At 45.0% G+C, this 17,225-nt stretch overlaps 1 protein-coding gene across 1 annotated transcript in view; it reads right to left on the bottom strand.

Annotated features, from left to right (window-relative positions):
• LOC140733778 (glutathione hydrolase 1 proenzyme-like) overlaps nt 1-17,225 on the bottom strand; it is a 277,967-nt gene that overhangs the window by 253,230 nt on the left and 7,512 nt on the right. The window contains exon 2 of the mRNA XM_073057535.1: nt 1,692-1,847. Coding sequence (XP_072913636.1) covers nt 1,692-1,846 — 155 coding nt within the window. The 5' untranslated portion in view covers nt 1,847. The remainder of the gene's footprint in view (nt 1-1,691; nt 1,848-17,225) is intronic.

Below are 17,225 nucleotides of genomic sequence, written 5' to 3' on the forward strand. Positions count from 1 at the left end.
TCCCTACTCCCATTATATAATCCGTGACGTGTGGCCGGATTGTGTTCCCTACTCCCATTATATAATCAGTGACGTGTGGCGGGATTGTGTTCCCTACTCCCATTATATAATCCGTGACGTGTGACCGGATTGTGTTCCCTACTCCCATTACATAATCAGTGACGTGTGGCGGGATTGTGTTCCCTACTCCCATTATATAATCAGTGACGTGTGGCAAGATTGTGTTCCCTACTCCCATTATATAATCAGTGACGTGTGGCTGGATTGTGTTCCTTACTCCCATTATATAATCAGTGACGTGTGGACGGATTGTGTTCCCTACTCCCATTATATAATCAGTGACGTGTGGCCGGATTGTGTTCCCGACTCCCATTATATAATCAGTGACGTTAGGCTGGATTGTGTTCCCTACTCCCATTATATAATCTGTGACATGTGGCCGGATTGTGTTCCCTACGCCCATTATATAATCCGTGACGTGTGGCCGGATTGTGTTCCCTACTCCCATTATATAATCAGTGACGTGTGACCGGATTGTGTTCCCTACTCCCATTATATAATCAGTGACGTGTGGCCGGATTGTGTTCCCGACTCCCATTATATAATCAGTGACGTGTGGCCGGATTGTGTTCCCTACTCCCATTATATAATCAGTGACGTGTGGCCGGATTGTGTTCCGTACTCCGATTATATAATCAGTGACGTGTGACCGGATTGTGTTCCCTACTCCCATTATATAATCAGTGACGTGTGGCCGGATTGTGTTCCCGACTCCCATTATATAATCAGTGACGTGTGGCCGGATTGTGTTCCCTACTCCCATTATATAATCAGCGACGTTAGGCTGGATTGTGTTCCCTACTCCCATTATATAATCAGTGACGTTAGGCTGGATTGTGTTCCCTACTCCCATTATATAATCAGTGACGTTAGGCTGGATTGTATTCCCTACTCCCATTATATAATCAGTGACGTTAGGCCGGATTGTGTTCCCTACTCCCATTATATAATCAGTGACGTTAGGCTGGATTGTGTTCCCTTCTCCCATTATATAATCAGTGAAGTGTGACCGGATTGTGTTCCCTACTCCCATTATATAATCAGTGACGTGTGGCCGGATTGTGTTCCCTACTCCCATTATATAATCAGTGACGTTAGGCTGGATTGTGTTCCCTACTCCCATTATATAATCAGTGACGTTAGGCCGGATTGTGTTCCCTACTCCCATTATATAATCAGTGACGTGTGGCCGGATTGTGTTCCCTACTGCCATTATATAATCAGTGACGTGTGGCAAGATTGTGTTCCCTACTCCCATTATATAATCAGTGACGTGTGACCGGATTGTGTTCCCTACTCCCATTATATAATCAGTGACGTTAGGCTGGATTGTGTTCCCTACTCCCATTATATAATCAGTGACGTTAGGCTGGATTGTGTTCCCTACTCCCATTATATAATCCGTGACGTGTGGCCGGATTGTGTTCCCTACTCCCATCATATAATCAGTGACGTGTGGCCGGATTGTGTTCCCTACTCCCATCATATAATCAGTGACATGTGGCCGAATTGTGTTCCCTACTCCCATTATATAATCAGTGACGTGTGTCCGGGTTGTATCGCTCTGCTCCCATGATATTATCTAGAAACGTCAGATGTTAGAATCACAACAGGCTCTGGTGGAGACTCACCTGCCAATCTCCGAGCATTTTGCTGCATCTGCGGCGACAGCTACTCTCCGATAGGAGTGGACCGATGGCTTCTTTTTCCTCAGGCCGAAGTACAGGCCTAGTGACAGTACGAGAAGCAGCAGCACTACTGCGATTCCAATCTTTCCACGTTTCATGCTGCAGGAAGTAAGAAGGGAAGGTCAGAGCTGAGTATGAAGCTGAAACCTCCTGTGAGGGACTTTACTGTTGGCAAGAATTGCCAGAGGTGGTTGTGGAGGCCAAGTCATTGGGTCTGTTTAAAGCAGAGTCGATTAGAAAGGGTGTCAGAGTTAATGAGGAGGAGAGGAAGAATGGGTTTGAGAAGCAAAATCCATAGAAAAGCAGTATCCATCATCAGAGATCCTCACCACCCAGGCCGTGCTCTCTTCTCACTGCTGCCATCAGGAAGAAGGTACAAGAGCCTCAGGACTCGCACCACCAGGTCCAAGAACAGTTACTACCCCTCAACCACCAGGCTCTTAAACAAAGCAGAAAATTACACCCATTCTACTTCTGGTGTTCCCACACCGATGGTCTCACTTCAAGGACTCTTTAACTGGTTACGCTTTCATGTCAGGTTATTTCACACTCGTTATTTATTGCTATTTGTTTATATTTACATTTCCACAGTCTGTTGTTCATTGATCCTGTTTACAGTTACTGTTCTATAGATTTGCTAAGTCTGCCTGCAGGAAAAGGAATCTCAGGGTTGTATGTGGAGACATGCATGAATTCTGATAATACTCTGAACTGAGGGCTTGGGGCAACTGGCACAGAGGATGAGGCGAGTCCAGGGGAAGATTAGCCGTGGTGGGACAGCCTGGAGGGGCCGAACGGCCTACTCCTGTTTCCGTGGTAACGCCTTGAACAAGTCCTGGAGCACCATCCATCACACAGAACATATGTGTCAAACTCAAGGCCCGCGGGCCAAATCCGGCCCGCGGTGGAATTATCTTTGGCCCGCGAGATAATATCTAATTACTATTAAAGCTGGCCCCAGTAATCGATGCGCCTATGAAGATGCGGGAGGAAAATGGCGCAGGTGAGCTGACAACTTATCACTGCATCATACACCAGGAATCGTTGTGTGGCAAAGCCTTGAAAATGGAACATATAATGAGCACCATAACACGAGCAGTTAACTTCATAAGAGCCAAAGGTTTGAATCACCGCGAGTTCAAGTCGTTTCTGGAGGAGTTGGGCTCAGAATATAATGATTTGCCCTATCACACAGAGGTGCGATGGTTAAGCCAAGGAAAAGTGCTGAAAAGATGTTTCGAGTTGCGTGAGGAGATCTGTCAGTTCATGGAAAGCAAAGGGAAAGACACAACAGAGCTCCGGGATAAAAAGTTGCTTTGTGAAATGGCGTTTCTGTGTGACATCTCGAGCCATCTCAATGCGCTCAACCTGCAGCTTCAGGGGCGGGGTCATGTGATCACAGACATGTACGCTGCAGTGAGGGCTTTTAAAACCAAGCTGCGCCTGTGGGAGACGCAGATGCAGCAAGAAAACTTGAGCCATTTTCCGTGTTGCCAAACTATGAAAGAGCAGGTTTCTACCGCAGTGTTCCCACGTGCAAAGTTTGCTGAAAAACTTAGCATACTTGGTGCCCACTTCACACGGCGATTTGCCGACTTTGAAGCCCAAAAAAGCAGGTTTGAACTGCTCAGTAATCCATTTGCAGCTGACGTGGAAAGCGCACCAACCAACATACAAATGGAGCTGACTGAACTCCAATGTAGTGACACACTCGAGGCAAAGTATGACTCGATGGGCGCTGCACAGTTTCTACGTTTCATTCCCGACACAATGCCCCAGCTGCGTACCCAAGCTGCTCAAATGCTCTCTATGTTTGGCAGCACATATCTGTGTGACCAACTGTTCTCTTTGATGAAGATAAACAAAACATCACACAGGAGTCGTCTTTCTGATGAACACCTTCACTCAATTCTGAGGATTTCCTCAGCTCAGAGCCTGACTCCAAACATTGATGAACTTGCATCCAAGATGAGATGCCAAGTATCTGGCTTAGACTAGTGTGAATCACAGTAGTGATTTCCACAGTAGTGGCCTGTGGAAAAATGTTTTCATTAGAAATTACTCCGGAAAAGCTGCAGATAAAGCCATAAGAAATAAATGCAACTGATTTTTTATTTATTTAATGTTCAATGTTGTTTTTGTAGGCAATAACCTAAGCTTTGTTAGTTCCAGGTTAATATGTGTAATAAATTCATTTCAATAAGTTTTGCAATAAACGCTGAGCCAGTCCGGCCCTCGACTTGTACCGATTTTTAAATTTTGGCACACTGTGTATTTGAGTTTGACACCCCTGACACAGAACATAGAACAGGACGGCACTGGACTGGTCATTTGGCTCACAGCATTGCGTTGATCTTGTACTAAAGGTGAATGATCCATAATCCCTCCAGTCCCTCCAATTAAAAGCCCCTTGAACTCCATCAGACTGCCTGCCCCCGGTAACCCATCCCAGGCACCTACAAATCTGTGTAAACCATTGAACCATAGAACCATAGAACACTACGGCACAGTACAGGCCCTTCAGCCCTCCATGTTGTGCTGACCCATATAATCCTTAAAAAAAGTACTAAACCCACACTACCCCATAACCCTCTATTTTTCTTTCATCCATGTGCCTGTCCAAGAGGCTCTTAAATACTCCTAATGTTTTAGCCTCCACCACCATCCCTGGCAAGTCATTCCAGGCACTCACAACCCTCTGTGTAAAAAACTTACCCCTGAGGTCTCCCCTAAACTTCCCTCCCTTAATTTTGTACATATGCCCTCTGGTGTTTGCTATTGGTGCCCTGGGAAACAGGTACTGACTATTCACTTTATCCATGCCTCTGACAATCTTGTAGACCTCTATCAAGTCTCCTCTCATTCTTCTATGCTCCAAAGAGAAAAGTCCCAGCTCTGTTATCCTTGCTTCATATGACTTGTTCTCCAAACCAGGCAACATCCTAGTAAATCTCCTCTGCACCCTTTCCATAGCTCTCCATCTCCTCTGCACCCTTTCCATAGCTCTCCATCTCCTCTGCACCCTCTCCATAAAATCGTGTGCTTGCCCTTTATATTGCCTTTAAACTGCCCCCCAGGCTTAAAAGCATGCTACGGTTAGAGGGGGGGTTTAGAGGCAATGTGAGGGGCAAGTAGAGGATTTTACACTAGTCTTTGACATCTTTGCCATGGGGAAAATATCCCACCTATTCCCCTATCAGAACTCCCCTCAGCCTCTGACTCTCGAGAGCATACAACACAGGTCAACACAGCTCATACCCTCTAATCCAGGCAGCTCCCGGGTAAACCTCATCTGCTTACAACTCAGTACGTTACAGAAGCCAGCCTCTCTGTCCACACTTGTCCCTGTCTCAGTAATGCAGCCAGTGTAACCAAAAACCCCACCCACTGAGGAATATCTCTTCTCTCCCCTCCCACTGTGCAGGTTAAAAATGCCCGAAAGTATGTTCTACCAGGCTGCAGATTGATCAATACATACAAAAGCTGTGTACTTTGTGTAGGCTGTAGACTGGTTCCCTTGTATGGAAAAATGGACTCTTGATCTCTGTTGTAGCAGAGTTAACACTTTACTTGAAATAAAGACACAGAGACTCCCTGTGCTCAGTTCGCAGCAGGAACCTTTATTGTGGTGATGATCACGGAAAGCCAACCCTCACGATGGAGAGACAGATAGCTTGTCATGCAGAGAGGTGATTATATCTTATGTTATGTCAAGTCTGTGGTTTTAACTGAACAGGCGACGCCTAGCCTTGAAGCAGAAGCTCTAGGCTGCGGTTGAAAACTAATCTAATTGCCGTTCCTATAAGAACATTGCTCTACAGACGTGAAGTGTTAACAGACTTGACAGGAAGTCAAGTGCTACAAAGGGCTTTTAGCAGACATCTAAGAGGAGCGGCAAATGCAGAATTTTCACCACCACAATCTCATAATCTATCTTGTTCTGACCTTGTACCAGGTATATCTCTCCCGTAATTCACTGGGGATCATTTCCCAGCCGGTTGGTATCTCTCCCATAATTCACCGGGGATCATTTCCCAGCCGGTTGGTATCTCTCCCGTAATTCACCGGGGATCATTTCCCAGCCGGTTGGTATCTCTCCCGTAATTCACCGGGGATCATTTCCCAGCCGGTTCGTATCTCTCCCGTAATTCACCGGGGATCATTTCCCAGCCGGTTGGTATCTCTCCCGTAATTCACGGGGGATCATTTCCCAGCCGGTTCGTATCTCTCCCGTAATTCACCGGGGATCATTTCCCAGCCGGTTGGTATCTCTCCCGTAATTCACCGGGGATCATTTCCCAGCCGGTTGGTATCTCTCCCGTAATTCACCGGGGATCATTTCCCAGCCGGTTGGTATCTCTCCCGTAATTCACCGGGGATCATTTCCCAGCCGGTTGGTATCTCTCCCGTAATTCACCGGGGATCATTTCCCAGCCGGTTGGTATCTCTCCCGTAATTCACCGGGGATCATTTCCCAGCCGGTTGGTATCTCTCCCGTAATTCACCGGGGATCATTTCCCAGCCGGTTGATATCTCTCCCGTAATTCACCGGGGATCATTTCCCAGCCGGTTGGTATCTCTCCCGTAATTCACCGGGGATCATTTCCCAGCCGGTTGGTATCTCTCCCGTAATTCACCGGGGATCATTTCCCAGCCGGTTGGTATCTCTCCCGTAATTCACCGGGGATCGTTTCCCAGCCGGTTGGTATCTCTCCCGTAATTCACCGGGGATCATTTCCCAGCCGGTTGGTATCTCTCCTGTAATTCACCGGGGATCATTTCCCAGCCGGTTGGTATCTCCCCTGTAATTCACCGGGGATCATTTCCCAGCCGGTTGGTATCTCTCCCGTAATTCACCGGGGATCGCTTCCCAGCCGGTTGGTATCTCTCCTGTAATTCACCGGGGATCATTTCCCAGCCGGTTGGTATCTCTCCCGTAATTCACCGGGGATAATTTCCCAGCCGGTTGGTATCTCTCCCGTAATTCACCGGGGATCATTTCCCAGCCGGTTAGTATCTCTCCCGTAATTCACCGGGGATCATTTCCCAGCCGGTTGGTATCTCTCCTGTAATTCACCGGGGATATTTTCTCAGCCACTCTTGCTCAAGGTCACAGCCTGGCCTGCACAGATCAGTCTCAGTGACACACAGTGAGTCTGGATTCCCAGTGGTGATGCTGGGGCTGGGTTCCTCCCTCTGTCCCGGTGTCCTGGCCTGGTTTTCCACAAGCTACTGATGTCCCCTTCCTTGGGCACTGTTTGTCACAAGGATTTAACAACCAGGTCCCTGACACGAGGCAGCTCTCTTCCTGTCCCTCAGACTGGCAAAATTATCCTGTCCGCCTGTTCTCGTTGGCCATGGAGGAATTAAATTATGGAAGAAAATGTCAAACTCAAGAGTTTCAAGGTCAGTGGAAGCAGACAAACTGATTGTCTTTGCTCTTGCCATGCTCTCGAAGGATATGGAGACTGCCATTTTGTGATGCTGCTCTGTAACCTCCATCTTGTGGACCGGTTGATGAATTGATCCTTCTTCTGGGATAATCTAATCAGAGCAACGGAATATGGACACAAGGAATTTTTATTGAATCTGAGATAATTTACAGATAAGCTGTGTATTGTGTACAATGCAGGTTTAAAGAAGTAATCTCATTATCTCAGCCTAGTGTCTGAGTGAACTGGTTTGAACCACAATCAAAGGGAACAGAAGAAGTTTCCTGAGGCATAAAGTTGTGCAGCCCTTGGACCACGTCCAATGGTCAGTCAGATGACCCATAGACCCATAGATTGGACCACGTCCAATGGTCAGTCAGATGACCGATAGACCCATAGATTGGACCACATCCAATGGTCAGTCAGATGACCCATAGACCCATAGATTGGACCACGTCCAATGGTCAGTCAGATGACCCATAGACCCATAGATTGGACCACGTCCAATGTTCAGTCAGATGACCGATAGACCCATAGATTGGACCACATCCAGTGGTCAGTCAGATGACCCATAGACCCATAGATTGGACCACGTCCAATGGTCAGTCAGATGACCCATAGACCCATAGATTGGACCACGTCCAATGGTCAGTCAGATGACCCATAGACCCATAGACTGGACCACATCCAATGGTCAGTCAGATGACCGATAGACCCATAGATTGGACCACATCCAATGGTCAGTCAGATGACCCATAGACCCATAGATTGGACCACATCCAATGGTCAGTCAGATGACCCATAGACCCATAGATTGGACCACGTCCAATGGTCAGTCAGATGACCGATAGATTGGACCACATCCAATGGTCAGTCAGGTGACCCATAGACTGCACTACATCCAATGGTCAGTCAGATGACCCATAGACCCATAGATTGGACCACATCCAATGGTCAGTCAGATGACCCATAGACCCATAGATTGGACCACATCCAATGGTCAGTCAGATGACCCATAGACCCATAGATTGGACCACATCCAATGGTCAGTCAGATGACCCATAGACCCATAGATTGGACCACATCCAATGGTCAGTCAGATGACCGATAGATTGGACCACATCCAATGGTCAGTCAGATGACCCATAGACTGCACTACATCCAATGGTCAGTCAGATGACCCATAGACCCATAGATTGGACCACATCCAATGGTCAGTCAGATGACCCATAGACCCATAGATTGGACCACATCCAATGGTCAGTCAGATGACCCAAAGACCCATAGATTGGACTACATCCAATGGTCAGTCAGATGACCCAAAGACCCATAGATTGGACTACATCCAATGGTCAGTCAGATGACCCAAAGACCCATAGATTGGACCACATCCAATGGTCAGTCAGATGACCCATAGACCCATAGATTACACTGAAATGCAACATTTGAATGAGTATAAAAACTGGAGCTCCATGTGCAAAGCAGCAATAACTTTGAAGATTCACTGTCATGAGGACGAGCCCCCAGGCCAGGGTCTGGAAGAAGAAAGGATTGATTGTCTGGCCAATGGAGAACCCCTATTTCGATGTAATAAATTGGAAAAGTGGTCTGAGTGAGTAGTGCTACAAAGAGAATTCATGAAAAAGGATCTAGAGCTTTCCCGGTGTATCTGAGAATAAACTCTTCTCGGGGTTCTGGCTGGGTACGGGTATCGAATTTAACCGACGTTTCGATGACAAACTCTACCATCTTCATGGCTGAAATTAGAAATCATGTTCTTAGTTGTTGGCCTGGAGTCAATATAGTTACGTTGCTGTTTGTGCAGAAATGATTAAGAGCGAGCTTTGATTAATTAAAAGCTGTGTAGTAAATTTTGAAACATAGTTCCGTTGACGAATGGTCAACAATCCCCTGCTCATCTGTTTCTTTTTCCCTTTCTATCCCGCTCAGCCCTGCCTGTTCCTCCTGCTTCGCCTGTTCCTCATGGCAGGAGGAATGGTCAGGACAAGAGGAACAGGTCCACAGCAGATGCCATTTCATTGGCTCTTCACTCAACCCAGGAAAATCTGGACAGCAAAGATGCATACATCAGGATGTTCTTTATCGATTACACCTCAGCATTCAATATCATCATCCCCTTAAAACTAAACAATAAACTCCAAGGCCTGGGTCTGAATACATTCTTGTGCAATTTGATCCTGGTTTTCCTCACTTGCAGACCCCAGTCACTTCCCATTGGCAACAACACCTCCTCCACAATCAGTGCATAGAGTCATAGACAAGTAGAGCAGAGAAACTGGCCTTCCAGCCCATCTACATAGAAACAGAAGAGTATGGCACAGAAACAGGCCATTTGGCCCACAACATGGTGCTGAAACAGCTAAAAAGCAAATCCAAAACAACGAAACACGAATCCCTCCTACCTACACCGTGTCCATATCCCTCCATCTTCCTCACATCCATGTGCCGATCCAAATGTCTCTTAAAGGCCTCTAATGCATTTGCCTCTACCTCCACACCAGGCAGCACATTCCAGGCATCCACAACGCTGAGAAAAAAACTTACCCCTCACATCCCCCTTGAACCTACACCCTCTCACCTTCAATGCATGTCCTCTGGTATTAGGCATTTCAACCCTGGGAAACAGGTGCTCTCTGTTCATTCTATTTATGCCTCACATAGTCTTGTAAACCTCTATCAGATCTCCCCTCAGCCTCTGACGCTCCAGAGAAAACCACCCCAGTTTATCCAGTGATCGCGCACGCCCTCTGAACCAGGCAGCATCCTGGTGAATCTCTCCAAAGCCTCGACACCCTTCCTAAAGCAAACATCCCGTAAGCCTTCTTATCGACCGTTCGGGGAGCTATGAACCAGGGTCCCAAGATCTCTCTGCTCAGCAACACTTTTAAGGATCTTTCCCTTAACAGTGTACCGTCTCCTTGCATTTGCCCTACCGAGGTGCAACACTGGATTTACCTGGATGAAAGTCCATCTGCCATTTCTCTGCCCATACCTGCAACTGGCCTATATCACGCTGTGTTCTTTGCCGGTCTTCCTCACTATCCACAACTCCCCCCGTTTTGATATCATCACAGACAGCAGAGGTCCCATCACTAATTACAGACCTCCAGCTCCAATACTGCAAGTCCTTTCAACCACTGCCCTCCGTCCTCTTATGTGCAAGCCAGTTCTGAATCCGAGTGGCCAATTCTCTGAGAACCCCATGCATTCTGGATTCGACTCCCATGTCAAACGCCTTTTTAAAATACATGTCGGCTACATCCACTGCCCTACCCTCCTCGCGCTCTCGTCACCTCTTGTCAAAACCTCAAATAAAGTTGGTATGGCACAACCTGCCCTGCACAAAGCCATGCCGTCTCTCTCTAATTAAGCCATGGGTTTCCAAATGCTCATATATTCTCTCCCTAAGATGTTTCTTCAGCCATTTCCTTACAACTGACATGAAACTCACAGGTCTACGATTCCCAGGATTTTTCCTTGTCCCGTTCTAAAATAGAGGTACAACTTTAACCACTCACCACTCTTCTGGGACCTCGACTATGGCTAGAGAGGACACCAAGATACTGACCAAGGGCCCAGCAATCTTGTCTCTTGCCCGCTTCAATAACTTGGGGTAAATCCCATCAGGCCCTGGGGGCTTATTCTCCCTAATAATCCATAGAAGGCTCAACACTTCCTCCTCCTTGACCTCTAAATGTATTTATACCATCAGCACTGATCTCCTGGTCCTCCATATCCTTTTCCCTGGTAAATACTGAAACAAGGTTCTCATTAAGTACCTCACTCACATTCTCTGAATCCAAGTAAATGTCGCCCAGCCCTTTTATCCGTGAGTAGTCCCACCCTCTCCCTTGTTATTCTCTTGTTCTTGATTAGAATCTCTTGGGATTCTAATCCGACTTGCCGAGGACTTTTCTTGGCCGCTCCTGGCTTTCCTAATTCCCTTCTTTAGTTCTGTTCTGGCTTCTCTAAACTCCTCATGTGCTCCATTTGATCTGAACTTCCAGAACTTTACAGAGTTTTCCTTTTCCTTCTTGACTAAATTCATCATCTCTCCAGACGTGCAAGGTTCTCTTATCTTTCCATCCCTGTCCTTCCTGAACTTGCCAGAGACAAGCTCTTCCCAATTAATGCTTCTCAGTTCCTGCCTAACGCCCTCGTAGTTTGCCCTACTCCAATTTAAAACTCCCCCGCAAGGACCACACCTATCCTTATCTGTAGCTATCCTGAAAGTTCAGGAGTTGTGGTTATTGTTCCCTCACATTAGAAGGTCAGGCTCATTACCCAACATCAAGTCCAATACAGCCCCTCCTCTCATTGGACTGTCTACACATTGATTTAAGACAACTTCCTGGATACACCCCAACCACAAACTGTTCCATTTGCTACCATCCGGGAAGCGGTACCGCAGCATAAAAGCCAGGACCAACAGGCTCCAGGACAGCTTCTTCCACCAGGCCATCAGACTGATTAACTCACACTGACACAATTGTATTTCTCTGTTATATAGACTATTATACATACTATTTATTACAAATTACTATAAATTGCACATTGCACATTTAGCCATGACATTTAATATATGAAGGATGTAAATAATAAAGTCAATTCAATTCTGTGTTGGGACCGATTCTTTTTGTGTTATAAATCAATGATTTGGATGATGGAATTGATGGCTTTGTTGCAAAGGTTGCAGATGATATGAAGATAGGTGGAGGGCCAGGTAGTTTTGAGGAAGTAGATAGGCTTCAGAAGGACAGATGGAAAACAGTGTCAAGAGGTGTTTGTTCATGAACTTTGGTGGAAGAAATGAAAGGGTCGACTATTACCTAAATGGAGAGAAAATACAAAAATCTTGGGAGTCATTGTGTGGGATTCCCTAAAGATTAAATTACAGGTTGAATCTGTGGTGAGGAAGGCAAATGCGATGGTGGCATTGATTGAAGATGACTAGATATAAAAGCAAGGATGTAATGTGGGGACTTTATAAAACCCTGGCGCGCCTTCACTTGGAGTATTGTGAGCAGCTTTGGGCCCATTATCTTAGAAAGTACGTGCTGAAACTGGACAGGGTTGAAAGGAGGTTCATGAAAATGGTAACAGGATTGAATGGCTTGTCATATGAAGAGAGTCTGATGGCTCTAGGCCTGTATTAACTAGATTGAGGGATGACCTCGATTATTGAATGGAGAAAGGGCTTGATAGTGCGGATGTGCAGAGGACGTTTCCTATGATGAGAGAGTCTAAGACCAGAGGACGCCACCTCAGAATGGAGGGAGTCTTTTTAGAATGGAGGGGTAGAGGAATTTCTTTTGTCAGAGAGTGGTGAATCTGTGGAATTCTTAACCATAGGCAGCTGTGGAGGCCAAGTCTTTATGTATATTTAAGGCGGGGTTGATAGATTCTTGATTGGTCAGGGCATGACATATATGGGGGGGGTGAAGGCAGGAGACTGGGGTTGAGAGGAAAATTGGATCAGCCATGATGAAATGAGGGAGCAGACAATGGGCCAAATGGCCAATTCTGCTTCTGTCTTATGGTCTTAACATATCTGTAGAAATCCTTCACCTTGTCTGCTAGAGCAACCTCATGCCTTCTCTTAGCCTCTCAATTTCTTAAGTGTTCTCTTGTATTTGATAAGCACCTCAGTTGTTCCTACCTGCGACACACCTCCTTTTATCTTTTAACCAGGCCTCAAAGTCTTTTGAAAACCAAAGGTTCCTCACACTCGTTGTGTTTACCTTTTATTCCAACAGGCACATACAAGGTTTGCACCCTCAACATTTCACATTTGAAGACCTGCCACTTATCAAATACACCTTTGCCAGGAAACAGCCTGTCCCAATCCACACTTGCCAGATCATTTCAGATACCATCAAAAGTGGCCTTTCTCCAATTTAGAATCTCAACCTGCAGACCTAATCTATCTTTTTGCATATTTACTTTGAAAGTCATGGCATTGTGGTCACTACATGCAAATTGTTCTCCTACACAAACTTCTGCCACCTGCCATATAACCATATAACAATTACAGCACAGAGACAGGCCATCTCGGTCCTTCTAGTCCGTGCCGACGCTTACACTCACCTAGTCCCAGTGGCCCGCACTCAGCCCATAACCCTCCGTTCCTTTCCTGTCCATATACCTATCCAATTTTACTTTAAATGACAATACCGAACCTGCCTCTATCACTTCTACTGGAAGCTCATTCCACACAGCTGAGTAAAGAAATTCCCCTTCGTGCTACCCTCAAAACTTTTGCCCCTTAACTCTCAACTCATGTCCTCTTGTTTGAATCTCCCCTACTCTCAATGGAAAAAGCCTATCCACGTCAACTTGATCTATCCCCCTCATTATTTTAAATACCTCTATCCAGTCCCCCCTCAACCTTCTACGTTCCAAAGAATAAAGACCTGACTTGTTCAGCCTTTCCTTGTAACTAAGGTGCTGAAACCCAGGTAACATTCTAGTAAATCTTCTCTGTACTCTCTCTATTTTGTTGATATCTTTCCTATAATTTGGTGACCAGAACTGCACACAATACTCCAAATTCGGCCTCAGCAATCCCTTGTACAATTTTAATATTACATCCCAACTCCAGTACTCAATGCTCTGATTTATAAAGGCCAGCATACCAAAAGCTTTCTTCACCACCCTATCCACATGAGATTCCACCTTCAAGGAACTATGCACCATTATTCCTAGATCACTCTGTTCTACTGCATTCTTCAACGCCCTACCATTCACCATGTATGTCCTATTTGGATTATTCCTACCAAAATGTAGCACCTCACATTTATCAGCATTAAACTCCATCTGCCATCGGTCAGCCCACTCTGCTAACTGGCCTAAATCTCTCTGCAAGCTTTGAAAACCTACTTCATTTTCCACAACACTGCCTACCTTAGTATCAACTGCATACTTACTAATCCAATTTACCACCCCATCATCCAGATCATTAATGCATATGACAAACAACATTGGACCCAGTACAGATCCCTGAGGCACACCACTAGTCACCGGCCTCCAACCTCACAAACAGTTATCCACCACTACTCTCTGACATCTCCCATCTAGACACTGTTGAATCCATTTTACTACTTCAATATTAACACCTAACGATTGAACCTTCCTAACTAACCTTCCGTGCGGAACCTTGTCAAAGGCCTTACTGAAGTCCATATAGACAATAGCCACTGTTTTACCCTCGTCAACTTTCCTCACAACCTCTTCAAAAAATTCAATAAGATTTGTCAATCATGACCTTCCATGCACAAATCCATGCTGACTATTCCTAATCAGACCCTGTCTATCCAGATAATTATATATACCATCTCTAAGAATACTTTCCATTAATTTACCCACCACTGACGTCAAACTGACAGACCTATAATTGCTAGGTTTACTCTTAGAACCCTTTTTAAACAATGGAACCACATGAGCAATACGCCAATCTTCCAGCACCATCCCCGTTTCTAATGACATTTGAAATATTTCTGTCAGAGCCCCTACTATTTCTACACCAACTTCCCTCAAGGTCCTAGGGATTAACCTGTCAGGATCCGGAGATTTATCCACTTTCATTTTCCTTAACAGTGCCAGTACTTCCTCTGCTTTAATTGTCATAGTTTCGATAACTTCCCTAATTGTTTCCCTTAACTTACACAATTCAATATTCTTCTCTTTAGTGAATACCGAAGAAAAGAAATTGTTCAAAATCTCCCCCATTTCTTTTGGCTCCACACATAGCTGTCCACTCTGATTCTCTAAGGGACCAATTTTATCCCTCACTATCCTTTTGCTATTAATATAACTGCAGAAACCCTTCGGATTTATTTTCACCTTACTTGCCAAAGCAAACTCGTATCTTCTTTTAGCTTTTCTAATGTCTTTCTTAAGATTCTTTTTACATTCTTTATATTCCTTGAGCACCTCATTTACTCCATGCTGCCTATATTTATTGTAGATCTCTCTCTTTTTCCGAACTAAGTTTCCAATATCCCTTGAAAACCATGGCTCTCTCAAACTTTTAACCTTTCCTTTCAACCTAACAGGAACATAAAGATTCTGTACCCTCAAAATTTCATCTTTATATGACCTCCATTTCTCTATTACATCCTTCCTATAAAACAAATTGTCCCAATCCACTCCTTCTAAGTCCTTTCACATCTCCTCAAAGTTAGCCTTTCTCCAATCAAAAATCTCAACCCTGGGTCCAGTCCTATCCTTCTCCATAATTATGTTGAAACTAATGACATTGTGATCACTAGACCCGAAGTGCTCCACAACACATACGTCCGTCACCTGACCTATGTCATTCCCTAAAAGGATATCCAACACTGCCCCTTCTCTAGTTGGTACCTCTATGTATTGCTGCAAAAAACTATCCTGCACACATTTTACAAACTCCAAACCATCCATCCCTTTTACAGTATGGGCTTCCCAGTCTATGTGTGGAAAATTAAAATCTCCCACAATCACAACCTTGTGCTTACTACTGTTACGTACCCTTGACACGTGATAGTGGTGTACTTGTCACATGACAGGTGTTGAAGCTATACTGGACTTGAGGTAATGGTCTTGTGATGGTGGAGTGACATCATTTTCCCGCCAGTAGAGGTCATGTGACAGGGTTTTTTTACAGGGTATAAAAGGAGGACCCCTCCCTGTGAGGAGGGGCAGTTCGTGGCTGGATTTGCCATGTTGACTTCATGCCACTGCGTGATTTAAGGTTATGACGCAGTTTGGTTGAAAAATGGAGTTTTATTTAATGCCTAAAGTTTAAAAGGTCATTGCCAGCAGTTTCTTTATAATACTGCTAGTTGAGAATCAGTGGGGAGTGAAGATCGGAGTTCGGGAGTTAAAAGATTGTGGAAAGTCGATTTTGACGGTGAAACAGGTTCGACCTTGTTTGATCCTCATTCGGAAGGAATTCGTTGACTGTGCCCGTGTTAATCCCTGTGAATAGCAGAAAGGATTGGGAACAGTTTTGTAAAGGAAAGGTCAGTGTCTTTAAGCCATTTCATTTCATCTTCGTAAAATTCTTCGTGGGAAAAGTTCGATTTGGAATCGCGATGAGACGACGTGAAAGAGAATTTAAATCATCTTAAAAAGTCTCTCCCTTAAATGGACTGTAAGCATTTTGAACTTTTGCAATACTACTTTGAAGAACTGTTTTTGCAACATCGCTTTAAGAACTGTTTAAGCTGCCGCACAGCAGCTGATTTCCGGTTACGTGAGTGGTTTGTTTACTTTTGGGGGTTTGTTTTTCAGTGTTTAATAAATGTTCTATTTGTTATAAAAACCCCTGCCTCAGTCATATATTTATTGTTGCTGAATCCGTAACAATACAAATATCTATGATCTCCAATTCTCGTTCCCCGTTAGGTGGTCTATAATACACCCCTGTAAGTGTTACTACACCTTTCCCATTCCTCAATTCCACCCAAGTAGTCTCCCTAGATGAGTCCTCTAATCTATCCTGCCAAAGCACTGCTGTAATATTTTCTCGGACAAACAATGTAACACTTCCTCCTCTTGTCCCTCCAATTCTATCACACCTGAAGCAACAAAATCCAGGAATATTTAGTTGCCAATCACACCCCTCTTGCAACCATGTTTCACTAATAGCTACAACATCATATTTCCAGGTATCAATCCATGCTCTAAGCCCATCCACCTTTCTTACAATGCTCCTAGCATTAAAATAGATGCATTTAAGAATCTCTCCACCTCTTCCTCTCTGTTTATCCCTAACAATGCGATCAACTTTATTATCTTTTCCTTCCATCTCCCCGACATCTTTGGTCTGAGCGCTCCCCTTCTCTATCACCTGCCTATCCTCCCTCACACACTGTCTACTAGCTTTCTCTATTTGTGTACTAACCTCCTCTCCACTAGTCTCTTCAAATTGATTCCCACCCCCCAACCATTCTAGTTTAAAGTCTCCCCAGTAGCCTTAGCAAATCTCCCTGCCAGGATATTGGTCCCCCAAGGATTCAAGTGTAATCCGTCCTTTTTGTAC

Source organism: Hemitrygon akajei, chromosome 9, assembly GCF_048418815.1.
Source record: "Hemitrygon akajei chromosome 9, sHemAka1.3, whole genome shotgun sequence".
Lineage (NCBI taxonomy): Eukaryota > Metazoa > Chordata > Chondrichthyes > Myliobatiformes > Dasyatidae > Hemitrygon > Hemitrygon akajei.